Consider the following 27,270-nt stretch of genomic DNA (forward strand, 5'->3'; position numbering starts at 1 on the left):
TTGGGTATATAATGAGGAGTAGGATAACTGAGTCAAATGGTGGTTCCATTCTAAGTTTTCTAAGTAATTTCCATACTGCTTTCCATAGAGGTGGTAAAGATTTTCTACCATTCTGTAGGATCTCTGTTCATATTCTTGATTGTTTTCTTTGCCACAAAGAAGCTTTTCAGTTTGATACCATCCCATTTATTGATTATTCATTTTACTTCTTAGGCTTTAGATGTCTTATTGAAGTTGGTCCCTAAACCAACATGTTAGAGGGCCTATTTTTTCTTCTAGTAAGTGCAGGGTCTCTGGTCTAATGCCAAGGTCCTTGCTTCAAGTTTCTTAATTGATCATCCCCACCACCATGTTAGATATACACTCATTCACTCAATAAAAATATATGGAGTGCATAACATGTACCAGGCACTATGTCAGATACTGAGTGTAAGTCAGGGAATAGGAGAAACATCCTGAGGAGCCCATCAAAACATAATTATCCAAATTATTTAATATATTAAAAGAAAGAGGTTTGTTGGGATTCCTCCAGGGAAATAAAGTAGGTAGAGAAGAGAGGAGAACCCAGAACTGATACCTGACAGTCCTGGGATACATTAAGAGGCTGGATAGAGGAAAAGGAGCCATCTATCATAATCTCTGACTTCCGCTGCTATAAGCAGACTGGACTCTGTGGAGCACCTTGGGAGAGAGGGTAGACCCATTACAACCCCAGTGAACCAAGTGTGACGGCTTATTTGGACCTTCATCCACAGTTGATCGATCTAATTACCTTCTGCATTGGACTCTGCTCCAGACACATGAATTCTTGTTATCTGGTCATGCCCTTTATCTTCAGGTAGCTGACTTTTTTTTTTTTTTAATTTTACTTCTAAGAAGCCTCTTCGACATCTCTTTTTCCTGTCTGGTCATTGTCACCACTATATGCTCACAGGCAGTAGTACACTCTAATGTGGTAGCACTTATTACAAGTTAACTCTTTTTAGTTGTTTGTTATCTGTATCAGGCTATTAAGAGTCAATGCCCTGACATTCGTCTTTATACTTGGTACTTGCAAACTTGCTAGAGGTTCTCAATAAATATCTATGGAATGAGTATCATATTTGGTTTTGTGTTACAATAACAGAATATCTAAAGCTGGGAAAATTGAAAAGAAAAGAGATTTATTTATCTCACAATTCTGATGGCTAGAAAGTCTAAATAGCCTTGTGTGTTTAGAGAGAGTCCATGGCCATTTCTCAACATGGCAGAGAATCAGAAAGGGAAACAACTATGTGCAGGAGAGGTCAAGCACTGGGGGCATCCGCACTTTTTACCAACCCCATCTCTCAGTAATTAATCCAGTCATGCAAGGCAAGCATCACCCCCTTCATCAGGTGAGCACAATCTGATTACCTCCCTCTAGGTTCCACCACGTACAGGTCCCACACCTTTCTATAGTTTGCATTCAGGACCAAGTTTACAGCACAGGAACAAACCATATCCAGACCAGAGCAGAGGAATTGAAATAGTTCCTCAGACATGATGTCAAAATAGTTTTAGGTGTGTTCCTCCAATCTATAGATTTCTCTCCCAATAAAGGTTTCAGGAAAAAAATGTATCAGCTATGGAATAAAACCATATTAGAAAGTATGGATCCTATAGAACTATGAAATTCATACTAACAGTAATGGTAGCAGTTACAAACAGTGTTTTGTATTGAGCACTTACTACAGGCTAGGCACTACTCTGTGTGTGTCACTCATAAACTAATCCACCAATTACAACCTCTAAATTTCTATTTAACCCTGTTCAAAGAAAGTACTCGTCCTTTCTTCAGTTTTAATTTACAGCCTTTTTGATGGTAAAGACCTTCTGATACCTAAATTTCCTGGTTTCCTGGAATGCCACATACTTTGTTCTCCATTAAGTTACCAACTGTGAAATGATATTTGTTACATATGCAGAATCTCAGTCATTTTAAGAATTGCTAAGTTCAGCTATAGACTCTCTAAATTATTTTCCTGAACTGTCCCTTAAGAAACATAGAGATAATTCAAGAAAAGTAGAAAGCAAGTAAAGATTGTGCTACCACTCTCTTTCTATGCCATATCAAGATGGTTTTCAGTTAGTACTATTTCTGTGGTTGCTCTTCAACAGCTATTTATGCATTAGGCCACATGCATGTGCAGAGTCCAAGAGACACGGATGGAGATCCCCTACCTCACTCTCACTCACCCTCTCCCCAAATGGCCAAGAAGTAGAAATGAAAGAGGAATGGGTCAGCTTAATTAGATTGACAATGTTGTTGACTTTTACTAAGCAAGTGCTGTCCAAACCAACTGAAAGCTGTGTTGTCTTAAGTAATTTTCAAAAAGCAAATATTTTTCTTGAAATATCACTCTCTAGGCTGTCTAATTGGACTGAAAAGCCTGACCATACAAAGATTGACCTCTAATCCTTTTCCAGGTTCCTTCTTCTAAATATTAAAGCACACATGTACTTCAGGAAAGTCACAGCTCCCGTCCTGAGAGGGCACCCTCACAGTTCCAGCTGAGGTCCCGGAGATCACTGTCCCTCTCTAAATGTTCTTTTTGGATCTTTTGAAATAAATGATTTTTAAAAATATAATTGTCAGGGAAAAGATAGGAAAAGAAAGCCAGGTAGAGTTTTATGGCTTATTCTTTGTACAATTGATGCCACAATTTTATTGTTACAATAGGAATTCTCAATTTGGATGAGAAAGGATGAAATGAGGGAAAACTGAATCCCTTCCTGATAAGGGCTATCTCAGTCATTTCATAATCATAAGACTGTGGGAGCCCAGGTGGATACCAACACATCCTGTCACAGAATAAGAGGCAGAAAGTAATAGCAACAGTAACACTTTACTTGCCAGAGATAGCATTTACCCTCTGTTAAGGCGCTTTACAGAAAATCACTTTCTGGTCTCTTGAGCGTATCTCTTCTTCTTCTTCTTCTTCTTCTTCTTCTTTTTTTTTTTTTTTCATTTTAAAGACTTCTCTTTGCAGGTAAAGACAAGATTAAAGTGACTGAGAAAGAATTGAAGAAACTCCTTTTCATTAAATGGTGCATTTTGGAAACCATTCGGTTAAGAGCCCCTGGTATTATTACTAGAAAAGTAATGAAGCCAATTAAAATTTTGGTAAGCTTTGAGTTTTTTGTTTTAAAATGATCAACCTTCTAGGAAAAAAAGTACCTATTTGCTTATATATTTTATTTTTAATTGATGTATTTTGATTAATTTTAACTTATTTTTAAAGGATGAATTAAATTTGAATATATGTATATATATATATGTGATATATTTATCATATAGAACATGTTTTGTAATTTGCATATATGTGGAATGCCTAAATCAAGCTAATTAATGTATATATTGTCTCACATACTTATTATTTTCAACATGTCTTTATTAGCAATTTTCAAGAATACAATACATTGTTATTAACTATAGTCAACATATTACACTATAGATATCGTGAACTCAATTTTACTATATAACTGAAATTTTGTATCACTTGACTAACATTTCTCCAGGTCCCTCTCAGTCCTCAGCCCCTGGTAACTCTCATTCTTTCCTCTCTTCTGGTTCCAACGTCTTTAGATTCTACTTTATAAGTGTCACTGTGTGTGGTTTTTGTCTGTCTGTTTCTGTGTATTTCACTTGACATAATGTCATCCAGGCTCATTTGTGTTGTTGCAAATGACAGGATTTCCTTCTTTTAAAAGGCTGAATAGTATTTCTTGGTGTGTATGTGTGAATTTTTCTTTATCTGTTTATCTGCTGATGGACACAGGTTGATTTCATATGATGATACTATAAAGAATGCTGAAGTAAACATAGGAGTGCAGATATCTCTTTAGTGTACAGATTTCATATTCTTTAAAAATATGCTAAGTACTGAGGCAGCTGGATTATATGGTAATTTTAAGTTTTTAAGAAATCTCCATACTGTTTTCCCATTATGGCTGTACTAATTTACATTACAAACCAGCAACAGTGTGCAAGGCTTCTCTTTACTCCACATCTTCACTAACACTTATCTTTTTGATAATAGAAATTCTGACAGGTATGAAGGGTTGTTATGGCTTTGATTTGCATTTTCCTGATTATTAGTGATGTTGAGTATTTTTTTTGTATACCTGTTGGCCACTAATATGACTTCTTTTGAGATATGTCAATTTATATCCTTTGACTTTTTTAATCAGTTTTTTCCTTTCTATTGAGTGCTTAATATATTTGTGATATTAACTCTTCTCAGATAGTATGAAGTGAAAATATTTTCTCTCATTCTATAGTATCTCTTTAGTTGGTAAAGATTGTTTCCTTGGCTGTGCAGAAGCTTTTCAATTTAATATAATTTTATTTGTCAGTTTTTGCTTTTGTTGCCCATGCTTTGGGGTTCATATGCAAAAAAATATCAGGGAGATTTCCCCCTATGTTGTATTTTACTGGCTTTACAATTTAGGTCTTAAGTTCAATCCCTTTTGAGTTGATTTTTGCATATTTTTGAGATAAGGATCTGATATGTTTCTTCTGCATACAGGTAGCCAGTTTCCCCAGCACCATTTATTAAAGAGACTATCCTTTCTCCATTGTGTATTCTTGGCACCTCTATCAAAATCAGTTGACTTTAAATACATGTTTTTATTTCTGGGCCCTGTATTCTATTCCATTGGTCTATGTGTCTCTTCCATTAGTCTGTGTGTCTGTTCTATTGTTCTATGTGTCTGTTTTTCTGCCAGTACCATGATTTAAAAAAAATTAGTTTTATTTTTAGTTGTTGATAGATCTTTATTTTATTTATTTATATGCAGTGCTAAGAATCAAACCCAGTGCCTCACACATGGCAGGCAAGTGCACTACTGTTGAGCCCTAGCCCCAGCCCCAACCATGAGGTTTTGATCATGGTTGTATGGTTGTATCACTTTGTAGTGTATTTTGAAGTCACATAGCATGATGCCTCCAGCTTTGCTTGTTTTGGTCAAGATAGATTTGGCTGTTTAGGGTCTTTTGTGATTCCATGTGAGTTTTAGGATTATTTTTTTCTGTTTTTGTGGAAAATGTCATTGGAATTTTGATAGCACACATTATTGTATAAGTCCTGAAATTCTAGTAAGCACTAAGTGACCCTGGAACAGGTTACTAATGTAAGTTGTAAGGCACCATTTCATTAATGTAGAATATAACCTTGTGCTCATCTTTCTGACCATGTGATCCCTATGTTAGAATTAGTGTCATCCTGTTCAAATCAAGCAGGTGAATTAGATGGTCTCTTCTCTGCCAATTCAACCAATTATTTCCCAAGCCACAATGGGTTGAGGAGTTCAGAATGGGAAAAAAATTATTTTGGATAACTAGAAGACGATTTCAGGCCACAGATTGCAGATGTGGTAAAAGATAGCAGGAAAGTCATGAATAATCTCAATTGATACCAGAAGTCAGCAGCTGAGTGAGGAAGAGAGGGGCTTTCTATGAAAAGCAGGGGAATATTCTCATGTGCACCATGAAAAGGTATGTGTACATTGGCAAACTTTCCATTACGTATTTGTGAATCAATCAGGCAGAATGAATTTATTTTAGAGTGATTTGATTTACGGCCTGCATTTTCTCAAGCGATCACATTTACTCAGTCTTTCACCCTTGTTTACTTTTGTTAATACATAGCTTATGAGTGCTTGAATTCAAACCAAGGGAATTTTGGAGTAGAACACAAAAGAGATAAAAATTCAAATTTTATAATAGTTAATGAGTTTTTCTTCCAAAGGAGACAAAGTTTGTTTAACTGGTCTCACATAAATAATAAACTTTTGTTTTAGCAGGACAGTTCCCTGTTTTTCATTAATCAAATTATTAATTGATTCAAGTTGTGACTATGCGTGAGAATATTCTTTGAGAGGAAATATTCTGCTTGGTTTCAGTTAAGTAGAGTAACATGTTAATCCCTAAATGGCACTACAACTTTATTGAACTTTTATTAAGACATATTTGTATTTTGATTAGTAAATAATTAGCAATTACAACCTAGTTATTCATCTGTCAGTAGGTATTCTTAATTGTTGCTTTAAGCATATAGATCCTGTGGGTGTTTTTTTAAAAAAATATTTATAACTTAAACATATCATTCATTTTGCAACTTTTATTTACTGGTATTTTTTAAAGTATGGTTTTCAGTTGTATATTAATTATAGAAATTACATTTGATTTTTGTGTGTTGACACTGTATCTGCAATTTATTGACTGTTTATTGACTCTAGGAGTATTTTTATAGATTATAGAAATTTTTTAATGTGGACAGTATTTTTGTTTCTTTCTCTGTTATCTGTATGCCTTTTATTTCCTTTTCTTGCTTTATTACACTGGCACTAACTTCCAGCACTATGTTGACCTAGTGGAAACATCAGATATTACTTTGTTCCTGTGTTCCTGATCTAGAGTGAAAAGCATTTATTTATTTATTTATGCAGGGGATCAAACCCAGGGCCTTGTGCATGCAAGACAAGGACTCTACCAACTGAGCTATATCCCCGGCCTGAAAATGTTTTTTCTTTTACCATTAATATAAAGTTGTGCTTAGGGTTTTTTGTTGTTGTTGTTGTTGTTATAGATGTTCTTCATCAAATTGAAGAAATTTTGCTTTTTCTCTATTTTTCTGATAACTTTCATCATGGATTGAATTTTTTTTAAAGAGAGAGAGAGAGAATTTTTTAATATTTATTTTTTAGTTTTCGGTAGACCCAACATCTTTAATTTATTCTTATGTGGTGCTGAGGATTGAATCCAGCGCCCCGTGCATGCCAGGCGAGTGTGTTACCGCTTGAGCCACATCCCCAGCCCCATGGATTGAATTTTGTCCAGTACTTTTCTGCATCGATTGATTGTTGTATTTTCTTGTTATCCTATTGATATAATGGATTAAACTTGCTGGTATTTGAATGTCGGACCAACCTTTCATACCTGGAGTAAATCTCACTTGATCATGTTATATAATTCCTTTTCTGCATTGTTGGATTTATTTTGTTAATATTTGGCTAAGGATTTCTGGTCAAATTTTGTGAGAGAGATTGATGTATAATTTGTTCTCCTCATTTTACTGGCTCATCTGTTTTCTCTCATGACAGTCTCTTTAAACATATTTTATGTTATTACTGCTCCCTTTTCATAAATTCTCAGATTCTCTTCCTTCTTTCCTTCCTTCCTTTCTTCCTTCCTCCCTCTCTCCCTTCCTCTTTCTTTCACCTTTACCTTTGTAGGACTACTCCTTTCTCTTCAGGACTCTACTTTGCTTACACCCACTTATACCCACTTAGCTCTTGATACCCTTTCTTAAGTTACAAGAGGGAGTCTTCCCTTCTCTTCCCTCTTCAGGCAAGGACTGCCTCCAGATTAGCAGATGAAACTCATTTGGCCTCACAGCATCCAGGTGAGGTGGGCTGGCCAGGTTCAATTCTGTCAGTCTGCGCGATGCAGTTATTGCAACACAGAGTGATGTTAACTTCCCTTTACTGGAGATCTACATTCTGGTCCTGCCAATGTTCTGTCTTCCTCTCAATCTTTCTCTTCATTTGTTATGTAAACAAAGATCGAGATTTGTTAGCCTTTTCAGAGGATTTCTATGATGCAACCAGCTAACATATTCTTTTCTGCTATTCATCATGGTACTGGAAGATTCTTTCTTGTGTCCTCCCTCTTGCTAATGTTAATTTTGTTCCTGGAGGCCTGTCTGAAGTCTCCTTTACTCCCTTTACTCTGTAGCCAGATTTGTGGGTGACAGCAGTGAGCAGTCTCCAAGTGATAATCACAACAGTGGGGACCATGGGGTGAGGTGGGGAGGGACAGAATTTTTCCTGAGCTGCCCCCAGTTCCTCCCCCACATACACATTAGGTACCTCTAGAACTGATTTAGAAGTAATTGTGACCCCTCTAGCCTTAATTCCAGCAGAAATAAAATGAACATTGAGGATTGGAATCTCAGAGTTCTCCTTTTCTTTTTAAAATGGTTAGAAGACCCCAGCTAAAGCCTCGCTCTTTCCAGTTTGGGAGCTGATTCTCCCCAGCTCTCCTGCCAAATCTCAACATAGTCAACTCCCATAGGAGTTGACAGGGGTTCTGGCAACTCTCTGCTACAATAAAAAGACCTATTTTAAATTGTGAGGTGTATCATTTGTATACACAAAGTATTTTTCAGATATTGTGAGGATATTTCAAAGTCATGCAGAGTTAATCAGACATGCTTAGGATGTGTGAGCATTACCTCATAAAATACTTCATTACAGTAAAGTTGATCGCCTTCTAGTGATCACACAACTTGTGAGATCTTGTCTTGTGGTTCCCGCAAATGGTGAGGAAAAGGAGATTCTATGAAATAGCTTTAGTTCTGGGTGTATAATCTATAGATCAGGAAAACTTATTAGCACATGAATTGGAAAGGATGACATCCACTCTTCTGCTTCAGAAAACCCTTGTTTATTCCCAGTCCCACGAATACTGCAACCCCAAATATAAACCCCACCAAATTAATGCACAACACTTTACTTTTCCAGTGTTTTCCTAACCAGTTGTCCTTAATTTCTTCCCGCCCCAATAACTGCTGTTGGATCAAAATAATAATAATAATAATTTAAAAATAAAATAATCCACTGACCCCTGCCCTGACACTATCTTCAGTATTCTCAGGGACAGGACACAACTGCTTCTGTCCTCAGTGCTACAGTGGCCATGGTCCCTGTCTTAAGAGTTAGATTTTTTTTGTTCCACAACCTAGAGATTCATTGTGGTTTCCATGAAGAACATTGGCTGCAAACCCCAACATCAAACATCAAAAGCTGCTTTGGAATGGATTAATACTCATTTCTAAAATTCTGACACTTACCTAATATTTTCCTCTATGTAACCAAATATATGTAGGTATAACTAATAATCAAAATTAGAAGTCAGTCATTGTCAAGTTGTATAGTAGAAGGGAATTGTCCAGAAAAGATAGATTTTTCTCACCATCAATTATGAAATGTTTGTTGTTGTTACAATATAGTTGTAGCATTATTTTTAAAGACTCAAATGCTCCTCAAAGGAAATTTTAAAAAATGATTTGGAACTGATTTTTTTTTTTATCATAGAATTTCACTATTCCTTCTGGTGACCTGTTGATGTTGTCTCCATTTTGGCTACACAGAAACCCAAAGTATTTTCCTGAACCTGAACTGTTCAAACCTGTAAGTTCTCTTTCAATACACATTACTCTTTGATTTAAAAAAAAAATTGGGGGGTAGGAGTTTGAATTCATAAACTAAAATTATATTTTTTCACAGCTATATGTCACTAGTAACTATAAACATAAACAAAGTTGGCTTCAAAGTACAGATTATATTTGCAAAGTAGACAGTGTAGTACTTACAAATCAGATAGGAAAGCTTTAGGAAGAAGCATCCCAAACTTTAAAATAATTTTTTTTTTTTAAATCTGAAAACAGGAGGCATGTTAAAGTAAATACCCCCGGTTCTAATAGAAGAATTGTTTCATACTTTTTGGGCAATTGCTTGTGTTATTGGTTTCCAAGGAATAAACAAAATAAAAAGCAAATTAAAACAGTGATCTGCTATTTCTTATAACTAGAGAGTTACAGGGCTGAACAGGATCTTAGGAGGCAATTCGGTTCATTCTCTGCCTTTAGGTAAAACTGTCAAAACTAACCTCCAGATGTATTCATTCTGTGTCCTCAGCTTTCTCTAATAGGCAGGGCTGTTGGTGTCTTATTACTAAATTTATTACAAAGACCAATTTTATGATGGAGCCTAAGACCTTATTATAAATACACTTCTCCTTAGGTCCATTCTGTGGTTGATTTATGTTATCATTTATATTTACCACTTAACAGAATTCTTTTTCAACCTTTTTATTTATAAGTTCCTGTTCCAAAACCACAATTGTGTCTGATATTAATAACAGGTTGGAAAAAATTACCAACAACCCTGCAACTTTATATGCAAGGATTAGCTGTACAAGGTCATTTTTAGCCTAGAGACATAAAGTTAAGCTTATTTATATAAGGCTGATTTGGAAAAAAAAAAAATGTTTTCTTCCCACAGGAACGCTGGAAAAAGGCAAATTTAGAGAAGCATGCTTTCTTGGACTGCTTCATGGCATTTGGAGGCGGGAAGTTCCAGTGTCCTGGAAGGTCAGTGAGACAGCTGGGCCACGTTTATCTAGAAAGTCAGCAGAAAGATGGCGGCCCACAGGGGGACGCTTTGGCTTAACCTCTCCACTACAGGGAAATCCAGGAGAGGACAGTTGGTTTGGTTGGTCAGTGGTGTTTTGAGATGTCTTTGTAGGAATGTGTTGGCTTCTGTTGGGAGGCCTCCTGAGAACACAGATTTCACTTGCAGATGCCAGAGAGACGCAGAACTTTTCTGGATCAAATGCTTGGCTTTCACAGAAGGATAATAATGAAGTGGTTTGAGTGCTACATTTTAAAGAAAAACAAAACAGAGTAATATTTCTTCAACTACAATGTCACTGTGGATGTTTGCTGGGATTATTGAACATCCTTACCTGGAGCACAGCAGCAGTTAGTTGTTTTTTCTTTATAGAGTTAGTTTCCTTCTGCAAAACCTTTCCCTGGGTATCTTTCATAGTTAAATGAACCTGCTACCCAGGATTCATCATTAGTGTGATGCCCTGTTCTAGTACAAGTATGCATCATTTACTGAAATTTAGACTATTTATCCAAACAGAAAAAATTTTTTAAATGTATCTCCCCTATGCCAGACCCTCTGCTAAGTATGGGAAATAGCACAGTCCCTGATTCATAGAATTCAGTCTACACTAAATAAGTCTCATTTCTTCCTTGAGGAAGATTCCATAGGTAAACACTGATATCTCAGTGTAACAAAATCTCACTCAGTGGGTGTACAAATCTTTTTAAAATTTTACACCTAAAAAATTGTAGTTTCTTGATTTAGAAAGTCAGTCGTTGTTTGAATAGTAATTCTAGTTCATAATTATTACGTATTCTATAAGCATCCATTCTATTGCTTCTTTTTATGGATTTTAGAGTATCAACATACTTTCAGTAATTTATATCTCTTCCAAATGGTTTAATTAGTCTTAGCCAACCTCGAAAATTCAAACCTTCATTTTAAAAATTATTCTAGAAACCTAAGCGTCAGCAAATTGATGCCTGGTGTTTTACTGGACATAATTATTTATCCTGGGCTAGACTGATGAACTAAACAGACCAGTAAGACTGAAAGGAGAGACTTTTCTTCCATCATTAGAAGAGAAGCCTCCTTTGTTCTCTCCCATTAGATGTGAGTCGATTCGCTGTGTCTCCCATTGTTACTAGCAATAAATTCAAAAGGGACAGCCTTGTGATAGGGTGGAATCTATGAATGGCAAAGCAGAGAGATGGTAAGATCCCGCGAGTCCACGTGACAGCACTGTGTTATTTAAATCATCCATTTTGAAGAGCTCATCTACTTCCCATGATTTTATACAATGTATGTCCTTATTTGTTTAAAGCAGTTTAGTTGAGGGTTTCATTGTTTCAAATGGGAAACAAGATGACAGATCCACCAAAAAAACTCCACAGGTTTAATATCAGAAGTGAGTGTTCACCATTTTAGGGACAATGAAATATGTAGTGTGGACCAATAGTCAAAAATTGCCTGATGACTGTTGTTTTTAACAGGGGCTGCTGCCGTCTTCCGTGATAGCTTCTGAGGCTAAAAGACATTTGTTTGGGTTTTCATGTAATGGGTACAATAAAGGGTACCATAACATTGTAGCTCCACCAATAGCATCTTTTTTATAGAGATGCTATGTGTTTTTGGAATGTCCTAAGCCTTTTTCTGTGTGCAAGGTGCTGCAGGAACCTTGGTCATTAGTAAGACAAGTTCTCAACTCTCATGAAGTGTGCACATAGTGGGGTGGAGGGGACATAAAGTTCATAAATAACTACAGGGATTGCAGGATAAGAGATGCCCAAGTACCTCTGTGAAGACTCAAGAGAGAATGTAGATCTGGTCAGAGTGATTAGAGAAGATTTTGTGGGGAAAGTGGCTTTTGAAGGGCTACTTTTAGGTTGAGGAAACAGAATGAGCAAAGGATCATTAAGAACACAGGTGTGTGGTTTAAGAGTTTATGGTTTTAACTCTTATTGACGCCAAATTATAGATAGTGGTGAGAAGGAAGACTGAAAAAGTACATTGGCTCAATTGGGAAGGCAACTTAATACCTGCTTTAAGAGTTTGTATGAAGCTCACAAGGTACTAATAAAACATTAAATGGATTTAGGTAGAATGGATTGGTGTGGGATATATTCAGTTATATGGTTATGTTAATATTCCCTACAAGAGATATGGAATGGTGGAATTCACCAGATTTGGAAAATGATTAGAAACCATAATCCATTGAGAGTTGGAAGTAGACTTTGGCTTTGAATCTAAATGGCTGGAAGAGAAGGTGGACATAGAAAAATCAAGAATAAGAGAGAGTTGGGGGCCCGATTTAAAAGTTTTCCTTTGCATACTCGAGTGACCTGATGTATGTCAAAATATTAATCATATAGCTAACATCTACAGGTTAAATGCAAAAGTTGAACATATCTGATCTTTTTTTTTTTAAAAAAAAAACCTGCCAAATCCAGTTTTCAATTAAGTTTCTGCTTCAAAATGTTCTTAATTTTTCTGTTACCTAGTTCAAATAACCAACTCATGAAGCATTTTGTTTTAAAGAGAGATAAAATAAAAATTGTTCGGGAAAGAGAATGACTTCATTTGGACAATGTATACCCAGACTGATCTTTCCACTAGAAATTTAATTCCACAAATCCTTAGTATAAACACCAGAAAATTGCACCCATTACTAATTGTTGTACCAGGAGCCAACTTATTTTCTCATGCACCAAAAACTCAGTGAATCAGAGAGCATTGCCTGTAAGGCAGCTGACAATCTGAGTTCATCGTGAACACATACTCTTATGGCCTTGCAGCTGTCACTTCTTGGAGCTCAGTTCACTGAGGTGGTATGAGAGTCCCTCTCAAAAGTAAACACAGAAGACATTGGTAATTTACCTAAATAATACTTGATGCTGCCATCAGTTGCCAACCAAAAACCAGAATAAAAGAACCGTTAGTCCCTCTTGATAGTAATGGGAGTTCAGGAAAGAGGTTTGCAGGAGGAGTCCCTTGCTGGATATTTCCCTGCAGCATAGGAAGGAAACCTATCACAGGGCTTCTACTGCTAGAGAATTCTGGTATTTTGTAGAAAAACAAACAGGAGAAAGCAGGGCAAACTATTAGACTTCACCAAATATAGAACAGGGCAAAATGAAAGGACGGACTCATGATAGTGGGAAGTCTCACCTTAAATTATGAGATTTAACAGGAGAAATATAAGACAAGGGGATTTTCAGAGCTGAGGAAAACTCCTTTGAGCAATCATCTGAGAGTGGATGATCTTGACACAAAGTGATGTGTTTACTATACCCCCAACCAGCATGTACCCTAAAGCCAATGAGCTGAATTTACCTTGGTTCTCACCACTGCTAGAGGAGGCCTGCTTGGCTGTACCACTGTGTGAACTGATAGGGATTGAATTAAACAACAGTCCTGGTCTTTGGCAGGATTGACCATTTAACAGAGAAAGCCATGCTCAGATTAGAAGAAGGTGTAATAAATAAAAGGAAGTCTGCAAATATTGGGAAGTGGAATATTTGGTAAAGCATGGATTCCTAGGGAATGTAAACTCATTCTAGTTCATGTTGGGTGCAGGGCAGGGAAGTTCTTCATGTATCTTAGGGCAATGCTAAGCTACAGAGTCATAGGTTTGTCTTGGGTCATTGGTAAAAATCACACAGCTATTGAAAAAATAATCAAAAGCATAGGTATAGCTAAGATTATCTTAATAGTACTATTCAATTGAACAAATGTCTTTTAAACACATAGTATTAATATGATTATTCTTTCATTCAATAATTGTTTATTGAGTATATGCTTTGTGTCAAAGCAGGATTCTAGGACCTACCTTTAGAAAACAAACCAGATAAAGTCCCTACCATGAAGGGGCTTATATTGTAACTCATGTCACTTTGTTTAAAATTGAGGGGGGATTCAGCAGGCACAGTGGAACATTCCTATCTAAGCTACTCAGGAGGCTGAAGCAGAAAGATCATAAGTTTGAAGACAACCTGGGAAACTTAGCTAGACCCTGTCTCAAAAAATAAAGTAAAAAGGTCTGGGGGTATATAGTTCAGTGATAGAGCACTTAATTAGTCTGTATGAGGCCTTGGGTTCCATCTCCAGTACTGCAAATAAACACACAAACAACAACATTGGGGAGATTCAAAGACACAAAACATCCTGAATACCTTATATTGTGTTTGGGGAGATGAGACAGCAACACAAAGAGCAAGCCCCCCTTCACTTCATAAGATGGCATATAAGATGTGCCAGATGGCTCCTCTGCATAACTGCCATAGCAGTTTAGTACAAGGGGGATTAGAAAAAGCTAAGCACCGAAGAAACAAATAACCCAATCAATAAATGGGTCAAGGACCTGAACAGACAATTCTCAGAAGAGGAAATATAATAAATAAACAAATATATGAAAAAAATGTTCATCATCTCTAGCAATTAGAGAAATGCAAATCAAAACTACTCTAAGATATCATCTCACTCCAGTCAGAATGGCAGCTATTATGAAGACAAACAACAAGTGTTGGAGAGGATGTGGAGGAAAAGGCATACTCATACATTGCTGGTGGGACTGCAAATTGGTGCAGCCAATATGGAAAGCAGTATGGAGATTCCTTGGAAAACTGGGAATGGAGCCACCATTTGACTCAGCTATCCCTCTCCTTGGTCTATACCCAAAGGACTTAAAATAGCATACTACAGGGACACAGCCACATCAATGTTTATAGCAGCACAATTCAAAATAGCTAAACCATGGAACCAACCTAGATGCCCTTCAGTAGATGAATGGATAAAAAAATGCGGCATATATATACACAATGGAATATTACTCAGCAATAAAGGAGAATAAAATCATGGCATTTGCAGGTAATTGGATGGAGTTGGAGAAGATAATGCTAAGTGAAATTAGCCAATCCCCAAAATACAAATGCCGAATATTTTCTCTGATATAAGGTGACTGACTCATAGTGGGGTAGGGAGGGGGAGCATGGGAGGAATAGACAAACTCTAGATAGGGCAGAGGGATAGGAGGGGAAGAAAGGGGACATAGGGTTAGCTATGATAGTGGAATGTGATGGACATCATTATCCAAAGCACATGTATGAAGACATGAATTGGTGTGAACATACTTTATATACTAACAGAGATATAAAAAATTGTGTTTCATATTTGTAATAATAATTGTAATGCATTCTACTGTCATGTATTTAAAAAATAAAAACAATTTTAAAAAAAGAAAAGACTTTTGGATTAGAAGGGAATAATTAGTAAATAACACGGAAGAAAGCACATCTTCCTAAGGTAGAGTAGAATCAAACTGAGGAAATAAAAAAATAAATAAATAACTGCACATAGGAATGTCATATATGTGCATGTAAACATGAAGGCACCTATATGTTTAGGATTCATGGAGCTCTGGGCACATTTAGTTCTATGTACTTATGTTTAGAATAATGTAATTTCTCCAGGCATGGTGGTGCATACCTGTGATCCCAGTGACTGAGGGGGCTGCAGTAGGAGAATTACAGGTTCAAATCCAGGCTCAGCAACTTACCAAGGCCCTAAGCAACTTAGTGAGACTCTGTCTCAAAAGTAAAAGGGCTGGGGATGTGGCTCAGTGGTAAAGCTCTCTGTGTTCAATCCCTGGTACCAAAAACAAACAGAAAGCATAATTTTAATGGTGGTTCCTTATTCAGTAAATTTTGTATTAGAGAAGTGCACAATTTTGTATTTGAGAAGTGTTATAAGTAGCTTTCTCCCTTTTATACTTAAAAATAAAAATAGAAATTACTTTTGAGAAGTGAGCAAATTGAAACCACCACAGGTTTAATGACAAATTGAAAATTCATTTTATTCTGAGGAATGTGTTATATAAACAAATGTATCCCCTCAACTCCAGTTGTTAAATATAATTAAATGTTCATATTTACTTGTATAACCTAATGGTTTTACTAAGTGTGCACATGTCCTTGAGGGTGAATAACAAGGGTTTAGGAACGAGGTTGGAATGAAGGGTGAATGTGGTTAATTCTAGTACTGAGCCAGGCTGTTAGGAGCCATTATAAATTTTTAGCCATGTTTTTTTCCTCTTACTGCTTTGCTAAGGAGCAGTGACTCACTCCAAGGAACACAGAAACCATCGGCAAAATTGCAGTCATTATTTTCCTGGCCATTTCGTTCTGACACTTCATTAGGAGGCAAAGATTTAAGGCTGTCAAGAACAGAAGCAATCCGAGAGTGATTTTTAATACTTAGGCACAAGTGCTTCAAAAACAACCCATCTTTTCCGAGCAAGAATTTCAGAAAGGAGCCCTTTTCTGTTTAACTTACAAAATATATCTTCAGCCCCTTCAGATTGGGTACCCTGTCCTTGCCCCCATGGATCTTTACCTCATCAGACCAAGTGACTCTTCTCTAATGAGTTAGGTATCTCTGCTGTTCAGAAAAAGGGCTCCATTCCTCAGAAAGGAAGACTGAGATTTAAAACGTACTGTATCACAATATCACCTATAGGTTATCATCTCCCCACCACCTAATGCCTTCCTCTCTTTTCCCAGTCATCATCCTTTTCATCTGGAGAACCATGAGACTGTAGGGTGCTGATTTTACCCTCCACTCTATCATAGGGGACCTCTGTTCCCGAAGCCAGTCAGCACATTCCAACCCTACTCCCTTTTGCCCTTTCCAGAGTGATTGGTTTAGTTGGGAATTGGCAGATGTTTTAAACAGGACAATTAATTACGAGGGTTTCTGTTGAGGCTTCTGGATCAAAAATAGTCACTTCCTCTGGGATGTGAAGAAAGAGGCATTTGGATCCAGAAACTGTTGACGGCTATTTTGAGACTATAAGAGCAGACACTGTTAGGATGAAGTTGGCAGAGCCAAGCAACAGGAAAACTGGCTTCATGGTAATATCCCTGAGCTGTTGGAGATATCTCTGTCGAAGACCAGCACCTGCTCTAGTTTTTTGTTGTTGTTGTTGTTGTTTTTGTTTTTGTTTTTGTTTTTTTAGTTACATAGAGCAATATATTCTGTTCAATATGGAAACTGGTCTGTTGTGCATTTTATGTCATTTACATTAAGTAATACAGTTACCTTAAAAGTAAGTTTTCTTTCAAGGATTATTGAACTCCATGAACATATTCTAACCACATCAGTTAATTGTTTTTTTAAAATAATTTGTGCTTTATAAAGAGGCTGAGTTTCATTTGCCATGGGGATATCACAAAACAAAATTGATCACACTTGTGCCTCCAACACTGGTACCACCACCAATAGAAAAGTGCCTGTGCCCCAAAGCCTAGTGTCACCCTGGCCAGCAGCATTCCCACATGCCAGGATCAGTTCCACAAGGAAGTGCTTTGTCTAGGACTCCACTCCCCACCTCAGAAGCCAAGGGAAACAGGAGGAACACAGTAGCCTTTGCCACTAAGGGCCCCTAAGACCCTTGCCACCATTACCACCATCACAGATACTCACTGCCCAACCTGCCAAACACCCTCTCAGTCTTGGCTGATGTGGACTTTAGTGGCAGAGCTGGGCAGCGATTGTGCTGCCACTCAGCATCTGGCAGTGCCCTCTAACCCTCAGGCTTTTCCCACTGAAGCCAGTCAGTAAATCTGGGAGAGAGAGGTCACTGCTCCCCGAAACATACAGGCATCATCAACAAGGCTACACAAAACTCGAAAAAGCAAGGAAACACAACACCACTAGAGAAACACAAATTTATGGAAGTTAGCACCCTCTTTAGCAACCTGCTCATCTAAGAAGAAATCACGGTGAAAATGAGAAAATAGAGAAAAATGAAAATACAGTGTACCAAAACTTATGGGATGTGGTGTAAGCAGTGCTAAAGGGAAAATTTGTAGCTATAAATGCTTATGTCAAAACCTAAGAAACATCTCAAATCCACAATCTAAGCAAATAACTTAAGGGGTTAGAAAAGAACACACTAAACCCAAAACTAGGAGAAGGGAGGAAATACAAAGATTAGAACAGAAATGAATGAAATAGAGAAAGGAAAATGGTAGAGAAAATCAATGAAATCTAATGTTTGTTCTTCGAAAAAATTTTTAAAAAACTGATAAACTTTTAGCTAGATAGTCTAAAAGAAAAAGAGAGAAGACTTAGGTTACAAAACTGGAAATAGGACATTACCACTGATTCTATAGAAACAAAAAGGACCAATCAAATGCCAGCAAATTAGCAAGACTTTCAACAAATTGGGAAACCTCAGTGAAACAAAAAAATTCCTAGAAATACAACTATCAAGGCCAAATCATGAGAAAGAGAAAATCATAATAGACCTATTTAGCTAGAGATGAATCAGGATTCAGAAATCTTCCAGCTGAGAAAAGCACTTAACTGATAGTTTCACAGTGAATTCTAGCAAATATTGAAAGAATAATACCAGTCCTTCTCAAGCTTTTCTTTAAAAAAAAAAAAAAGAAGAGAACATTCCCTAACTCATTCCATGAGGTTAGCCATTACCCAACACCAAAGCTAGAGAAAGACACTACATTAAAGGAAAACTATAGAACAAATCTCCTATGAACATTGATGCAAAAATCCTCAACAGAATACTAAAAAGCCAAACTCAGCAGCATATTAGAAAGATTATGCACCATGACCAAGTGGGATTTATTCCTGCAGGTAGGATCTTTCAACACATGAAAATTAATCAACATAGTACACCACATTATCAGAATTAGCAGGGAAACTCATATGCTCATCATAATAGATGCAGAAAACACATTTAGCAAATGTCAATACTCTTTCATGGTAAAAACACTCACCAGTATAGTAACAGAAGGAAACTGCCACAATATATGGTGCTGGCATAAAGACCATCATAGAGACCAATGGAATCGAGATTCCAGAATGAAGTGACAAGAATGCTAAACCATCAATGGAGATCTTTTCAACAATGGTTCCAGGAAAACTAAATATCCCTAAGCAAGGCATTGGGTACTAGGTTAGACCCTCATCCAGCATCATGTACAAAAATTCATTTGGCCCTTTTTCCTGAATAAGGAGATTTAAAAAGAGGTGCCCAAATTTCTAGCAAATACTCAGACATACGAGAGTTTCCCTTCTAGGAGGAGTAGCTGTAGGACCATCATTGGCACCAGCCTGTCTATAGTCTGGAAAACTCTCCTTCTGGAAGCCAGTTCTAATCTTCTCAATGAAACAGAAAATAGTATCTTGAATCAAGAAGAGTCAGGGTTCTCCAATCCATTCCTCTGTGCTTAACCATCTGCTTTCTCCTTTTCTGCCTATAAGTAATTCCTATTCTGTTTTCATGTTTCATTCTTTTCCTCCTCTTCCAAAATATGCCATTCTTCTCCTCACATCTTATTTTCTTTATTTAACATAAAGCATCTTCCTGATGCTCCACCTAATGGTGCCCTTACCATTATCCCCAGTCAACAATGGGCCACCCAAGCCATAATGTTTTATATATGATTGGGATGATCTTTGTAATTTGGATACTATGCATTAAAATTAAGAGGTTTAATTATTACATCTATTAACATACATTTTCTTTTCTTTCTCTTTGTCAATTTTCTCCAGATCAGCAGTTCTCAAAATGTGGTCTTCAGACCACCACTAGTATCATTGCCTGAAAAGTTGTAAAAAAATACAAATTCTTGTGCCCTGTCCTAACCTGCTGAATCAGAAACTTTGGGGTGAGGTCCAGAGATCTGTGTATTAACAACACCTCCAAGGGGAGTCTGATATGTGCTGAAGTTTGAGGATCATGGAGCTGGATGATTTTGTTTCTTGCCACTAAATTGATCTTGTCTTCCTAAGAGTTCTTGTGGGACAAGGTTGTGGGAAAGTCCTTCCCCTTCCCCTTGAATAGCTATGCGTCAGTGCCTGGTGCCTGTGAAATTCTGTACTGATTTCTCCAGGTTCCAGCGTGAGGTCATTCTATTTTCACAAAGCTGCATCTGGTGGCAACTAGGAATGCACTTCAGAGCTCCTGCTCCTGGCAACAGTAAGTTTTCCAGCTCATGCTGGACTTGCTGCAATGACTTCTAGAAGGAAAAGAGATTTTCTTTTTTTAAAGTAAGAGAGGAACAGTCTCAAAATCAAAGCATCTGAAGTAAAAATCATTAATGCTCCCTCATGCCAGCACTGCCTCTCTTGATTTCTTTTGGATGTATCATTACTGCACTAGACACCTGGGTTTTGGCATAATCCTTTAGTCCTTCTTTCGGGCCTTCTAGGTCTATTTTGTCCTCTGAAGCCAGGTCTTTATCACCTCAGCATCCACTGATTGCTGTTGTCCAAGCCCTCTCCTGATTCTGTCTCATTTTAAGTCTATCTTTACTTATTACATGCAGTTGCTTTTCCTGAAATAATGATCTCTGATTGTCACTCTCTTATTAGGACTCTGGCACCACTGCCTGCCAGGCAGATTCCTCAACCCAGAACTCGCTGTCCACAATACGGCACCAGCTGTGCTTTCTACACTTCAGGGAGTGCAGTCCCCAGAGGGGTCACTTGCTGTTCCCCAACTTCAGAGCATCCATTCCTCCCCTGGCTGTGACATTTGCTGGCTCTGAAACGTCCTCTTTCAACATGTCCACTTATTTAAGCCTGTCCTTCCTGAAGGTCTAGCTCATGTTTCACCTCCAGGTACCTGGTTCTTGGCCCTCTCTCCAGACTCCCAATTTCTGAAGTTCTTTTGTTTCCACCTGCACCTTTTCCCACTGCCTCAGGCTGTTACCTTATATTGTCACCTGTCTCATCTCTCCCTGTTCGTTCCCAGCAGTGTGTTTTTGCAGGATTTTTTTGTTCCCCATTCCTGTGTAGCATTCTGTGAACAAATATTTACAAACGGGGAAAATACGCACATACTAACTATTTGAGGAATTTTCAACATGTTTATATCTTAATGAGTTTTATTTGTAGATGTGCAATATTGTTCCTGTAGATGTAAAAAATAAACCCGTTATAAATAACATGCCTCATTGTTTTCACTGTTTTAGCATTAGGAGTATTAAGAAAACATTCCTAACATGAACATAGTTCAGCTCATTTCTGAAAATGTTCTTTAAAAATACAGATTTATGAATCCCTTTTCTTTGACTTAAAAAGCTTTTTAAAGTTCACTTAAAAGTTTCTGGTATTTTAGACATTGAACAAAATTTAATAACATGGGAAAGGCTTAAAAACACAAAGCATTGTAATTTTTGCCATTGCTAGCAAAATAACTTCAGTGGATAATTGAGATAATTCTACCAAAATATCAAGATATCTGGATTTGAAGAAAATAAGATTTTCAATATAGATTTTTATCACATTATTAATTTATCTTTTCCTTTCATTGAGATCTCAAAACATTTATAAATAATACAAATGGTCATGTTAATGTTAATACTATTTAAGTAACTCTATCAATGTATAACCAAACAAGCAATACTAAAAATAAAAAAAAATATTAAAACCTCACTAATTCAGAATGAACAAGCATGATTGGTCAGAAGCCTGAGTTACAGATTAATCTTTAAGGTGAAGGTAGTTTTATAATTTTTAAGAACATCATAGGGACTAAAATTAATTAAGGAAATGCTACCTCACAGATTATAGTGGGAAAGTATCTTAATGAATGGGTAAATATTATTCCTAATTATCTCCTTTAGGGGGAAAATTTTTTATCATTCCTTTTTTATTATCCTACTTCCTCTATATATTCTTTTATATTTTCATTTATTAATTTTAATTGACAAGAAAATGGTATACATTTATTGTGTACAATATGTTATTTTGGTATAAATACATTTTGTGAAATCAAGGTATTGACAAATGAACTATCTCACATACTTAAACATTTTTGGGGTGAGAACACTTAAAGTCTATTCCCTTAGCAATTTTCAAATATACAATATACTGTTATTAAATGTAGTCACCATGAGGTAAAATAGATCTCTTGAACTTTTTCCTCCTAACTGAAATTCTTTATTTGCTTTGTTGTGGTTTTGGTACCACAACCCAGGGGTGTTTAACCACTGAGCCACATCTCCAGCCTTTTTATTTTTTTTGTTTTGAGAAAAGGTCTTGCTAAATTGCTGAGGCCCTCTTCTTAAATTGCAAAGACTGGCCTTGAACTTGCAATCCTCCTTCCTGCCTCAGCCTCCTGAGTTTCTGGGATTATAGGATGGCACCACCACTAGTTTTATCAAACCCTTTTAATGATACAATAAGGGTGTGTTCTTGTGACAATGCTTAAAGAAACCTCATTTTCAAACTTAGATATAATTTTTCAATACATGCAATCTTTTCACTGTCTCTAGAACGTTCAGTTCAGGATCAGAGTCCTAAGGTGTAATTCCTCTTCAGGGAATGCCCTACCCAAGATACTCACATGCCTCATTCTCTTGATTGATTCCAGTGCCTATAGAAATGTCTTCTCATCAGAGAGGATTTCATAATCTGAAATGTTTTAGCACATACCTCCATCACTCACTTTTCCCTTGTCTTATTTATAATTTCTAATATATATTCTACTGGAATTTAAGCTCTATGAGGATATGAGTGTTGTTTTTGTTTACTGGGATAATGTCAGTGCTTAGAACACAAGAAGGCATAATATGGAATGAATGAATGATCTTACTATGTAATAACCAGTTGTCAGTTCACTGTTACCATGGAGAAAAGACAGGCATGTTACATTGTACCCTGGTAGTCTAATCAAAACTTGACATGTGGGTGCTCTGCGATCTTTGCTGTACTCCAATCCTGTGTGTCACCACCACCTCAGTAAAGATGGGTGCTACTGCTCCCATGCGGGCTCCATCAGAGGGGCATAAGCTATTCATGCTTCTGCCATTTTATCCCTTTGTTCTCAACTGCACTATCATACAAAATCATGTAAGTGTATCAGATTTTATTGAATTTTTGAAGTTAATTTAAAAAAAGGAAAGGAAAGTATAGGTAGGAAAATATTTCTGTCCATGAAATGCTTTTTTACCTATAGTCCAGGAGAAAAGTATTTAAGTGAAGCACTTAACAGAATGTCTCCCATTCTGCCTGTGCGCTTCTTTACATGACACTATGCTTGTCTCTCTGGCAAAATAGCCACAGAGCAGCTCCACCATATTTTTGGTTTCATCTCTACCCTGAGAAGTTGGTTCTGTTTCAGGATTCATCTCCCTTTCTCCATTAGTACATTTCAAAATGTCTGAGTGTGGAATTACACTGGAGGTTTTCAGTAGGACTCTCCATGGTTGTTCTTGAAAATTAAGCTCCTCAAATGGCCCACAGCAGTCACAGGCACACCATGTCCTTACAGTCTGTCCGAATGCTAATTCTCCAAATTCTCTACTGAGTGGTTATGTCAACCTCTTTCTCTTTCTTTCTCTCTCCCTCCTCCTTCTCTCTGTCTCCTTCATGCATTTCTAAAGACAATAATCTTTTTTCCTAATAATATATGGTATAATCTATTTCTTTAACAAGAAAATTAAGTATCACAAAATTATCAAGGCTGCTGGCCTCTTTCACAGTTCATTAGTGATAAAGAACTTCATTCTTATCTTTAGTTCATTGTGATAAAGAACTTCATTAGCTCCTTTTATTGAGACACTGATGGTTTTTTTTTCTATTAATACTTTAAGCCTATTGAGCCATTGTCTTCTGGTTTGCATAGTTTCAGATGAAAAGTCTATGTCGACTTTAATTTTTTTCCTTTTCTTTCTTTCTTTCTTTTCTTTTTTTTTTTTCTTTTTTTTTTTTTTTTGTGGTGCTGGGGCTCAAACCCAGAGCAAGCACTCTACCAAATAAGCTATATCCCCACCCCTAATTTTGTTGCAAAAAAAGCTTATTTTTCTCTGGCTGCTTTAAATTTTTTTTTTCTCTCTTGTCTTCAGCAATGTGATTATGATTTGCCTTAGCATTATTTTCTTTATATTTCTTCTGCTTGGGGTTTCCCAGGCTTCTTGGGTCAGTAAGCTGTAGTTTTCAAAAGTTTGAAAATATTTCAGCCATTATTTCTTAAAATATTATTCCTTCCTTCCTTTAGCCATCTCTAATTACATGTATGTTAGACACTTTATATTATTTTGTAAGTCACTGATGTCCTCTTCATTTCTTCCTTTAGAGACTTTTTATTCTAGGTACTTTATTTTAGATATTTTCCATTATTATGTTAAGTTCCATGCCATTTTATTTTGCAGTATCTTATCTTCTGTTACTCCCTTCCAGTTTATCTTTCCTTTTAAGATACTGTATTTTTTTTCTTGAAGTTTGATTTGGATTTTTTTTTATATTTTCCATTTCTTTCCTCATTGTATGTTTTCTTCTTACTTTTTGAATATATGGAGTATACTTAAATGCTTCCAATATTTATCATTGTTTCTTTTTTCTTTTTTTAAATTAAACTTTATTTATTTATTTATTTATTTATTTATTTATTTATTTATTTATGGAGCATTGTTTGTTTGTTTATTTGTGGTACCAGGAATTGAACCAGGGACACTTAACCACTGAGCCACATTCCCAGCCTTTTTTATATTTTATTTTTGAGACAGGGTGTTACTGAGTTGCTTAGGGCCTCACTAAGTTTCTGAGACTGGCTTTGAACCTCTGATCCTCCTGCCCAAGCCTTCTGAGCTGCTGGATTACAGACATGTGCCACTGTACCTGTCTCATTGTTTCTTTTTAAATGATTTTTCTCTTTCTTAGGTCATAAGTTCTAATTTCCTTTAGGCAATTTTTTTTCTTGTTAATTGATATATTAAACTTATATATATTTATGGAGTGATGTTTTGATACATATATACATTGTATAATGTTGAAATCAGGATAAAGCACTCTCCCCAAACACTTATCATTTATTTATGGTAAATATATGCAAAATCTTTTCTTCTAATTTTTTAAAAAGAGTATGCAGTATATTATCATTATCTATAGTCATCCTACCATGCAACAGAACACTAAAACTAGTACCCATTAATCAACCATTTCCCTTCTCTTCATCTCCCCTTCCCTCCACAGCCTTTGGTAACCATCATTCTACTCTCAACTTCAATATGATAAACTTTTTAGTTTGAATGAGATCATATGAGACATGTCTTTCTATGAGGAGCCTGTTTTACTTCACATAATGACCTCAAGTTCCATCCATATTATATGAAATGATATGATTTTATCCTTTTTATATGGTTGCCTAGTATTCTGTGTGTTTATCAACCACTTTCTCTTTATCACTTCATCGGTTAATGGACACTTTATCACTTCATTGGTTGTTTCCATTTCTTGGCTGTTGTGAATACTGCTGCAATAAACTTGCATGTGCAAATGAGTCTTTGGCAGACTGATGCTTTTCCTTTGGATATATAGTCAATAGTGGCATTGTTGGATCATATGGTAGTTCTATTTTTAATTTTTTAAGAAACTTCTGTACTGTTTTCACAATGGTTTTTCATTCCCACCAATGGTGTGGTATGCAAAGTTTCCCTTTTGCTCATGTCCTCACCAGCACCTAATGTCACCTATTGTCATTTTGACAGTAGCCATCCTTACTGGAGCAAGGTTATATTTCATTGTGTTTTGATTTGCATTCCCCTGATGATGAGTGATGTTGAACACTTTTTCATATACCTGTTGGCCACTTCCTTAGAAAAAAATGTCTATTTTAATCTATTGCCTATTTTTGAATTAAATTATTTGTGGCTTTTTTTTTCTTTTTTTCTGTTGCTTTGAGTTCCTTGTCTATTTTGGTTGATAAGACTTTGTACAATGTGTGTTTTCCCATATTTTCTGCCGTTCTGTATTTTGTCTCTTCATTCTGATAATTGTTTCCCCTGTCGGGCTGAAGCTTTCTCATTTGATAAAATCCATTTATCTCTTTTGGCTAGCTTCCTATGTTTTAAGGTCTTATAAAAATAAACATCAGGGGCTGGGGTTGTGGCTCAGTGGTAGAACACTTGCCTAGCAAGTATGAGGCCTAGATTTGATTTTTAGCACCACATAAAAATAATAAAATAAACATATGTATACATCTACAATTAAAAAAATTTGAAACAACAAAACTTCTTGCCCACTCCAATTTCCAGAAGCATTTCCCCTATGTTCTCTTCTAGTAGTTTCGTATCTTATATTTATGTCCTCAAACAATTTTGAGTTGATATTTATATATAGTGAGATATAGGAGTCTGGTTTGAGTCTTCTGCATGTGAATATCCATTTTTTCTAGTGCTAGTTATTGAAAAGACTGTCCTTTCTTCAGTACATGTTTATAGCTTCTTTGCCAAAGATCAGCTGGCTATAGATATGTGGGTTTACTTCTAGAAACCCTGAGGGTTTTTTTAGATAGATATAATATAGGAAGTTTAATTTTCATGAATGCTGGGTTTTATATTAGTTTAGTTTTAGACTTTATTATAGCATGTAATTGCTTAGAAAAACAAGTTTTTCAAAGCTTAATTTTAAGCTTTAAGTTATATCCAGAGTGGCATTTAACATAGGATAATATAATCCCATTACTAATTAAGGCAGTACCCTTTTAGGATTCCACCCAGTGGTCTGTGGGCTGCAATATCTCTCTTCTGTCTGTTGGGGAAAAAATTCATGCTTTGTATAAGCTCTAGACCTTATTTAGATTATTGATCTTTGACTGTATTTTCGCCGTTCATCTCCTGCCAGTAGTTTCTTCTAACACATGCTGAGATCAGTACTGTGCCAAATACTCAAGGAGACCTCTGTCCAAACATCCAAAGTGTTCTTATTCTCTCTCTATGAAACTCCCTCCTCTATATTCTTCCCTACAAATTTAATCTCTTTAGATTGCCTGAATCTTGATCTCTGTCTCTGGTAATTTAACAATACCCTCAAGCCTGCAGGTGTTTTCCCATGCTCATCCTGTGGCCTGGAAACTACCATAACCTGCAAATGGGGGCAGCCAAAGGGCTCACCTCATTCCTTTCTATTCTCTTAGGGATCTTTATCATGAATTTTGCCTAGTTTTTGAGTTATGTAAAGTAGAAGGCAACACTGACTTCTGTCACTCTATCATGAATAGGAGTAGAAGCTCTAACTTGTTAGAAGTTTGACAAAAAACTTAGGTGT

The 27,270-nt window shown here is 36.4% G+C and overlaps 1 protein-coding gene across 1 annotated transcript in view; it reads left to right on the plus strand.

The window, feature by feature from the left end:
• Positions 1-27,270, plus strand: part of Cyp39a1 (cytochrome P450 family 39 subfamily A member 1) — a 119,958-nt gene that overhangs the window by 86,602 nt on the left and 6,086 nt on the right. Inside the window, exons 8-10 of the mRNA XM_076860121.2 lie at positions 3,012-3,145; positions 9,121-9,216; positions 10,090-10,178. Of these exons, the coding sequence (XP_076716236.2) occupies positions 3,012-3,145; positions 9,121-9,216; positions 10,090-10,178 (319 nt within the window). The remainder of the gene's footprint in view (positions 1-3,011; positions 3,146-9,120; positions 9,217-10,089; positions 10,179-27,270) is intronic.

Source organism: Callospermophilus lateralis, chromosome 6, assembly GCF_048772815.1.
Source record: "Callospermophilus lateralis isolate mCalLat2 chromosome 6, mCalLat2.hap1, whole genome shotgun sequence".
Taxonomy (NCBI): Eukaryota; Metazoa; Chordata; class Mammalia; order Rodentia; family Sciuridae; genus Callospermophilus; species Callospermophilus lateralis.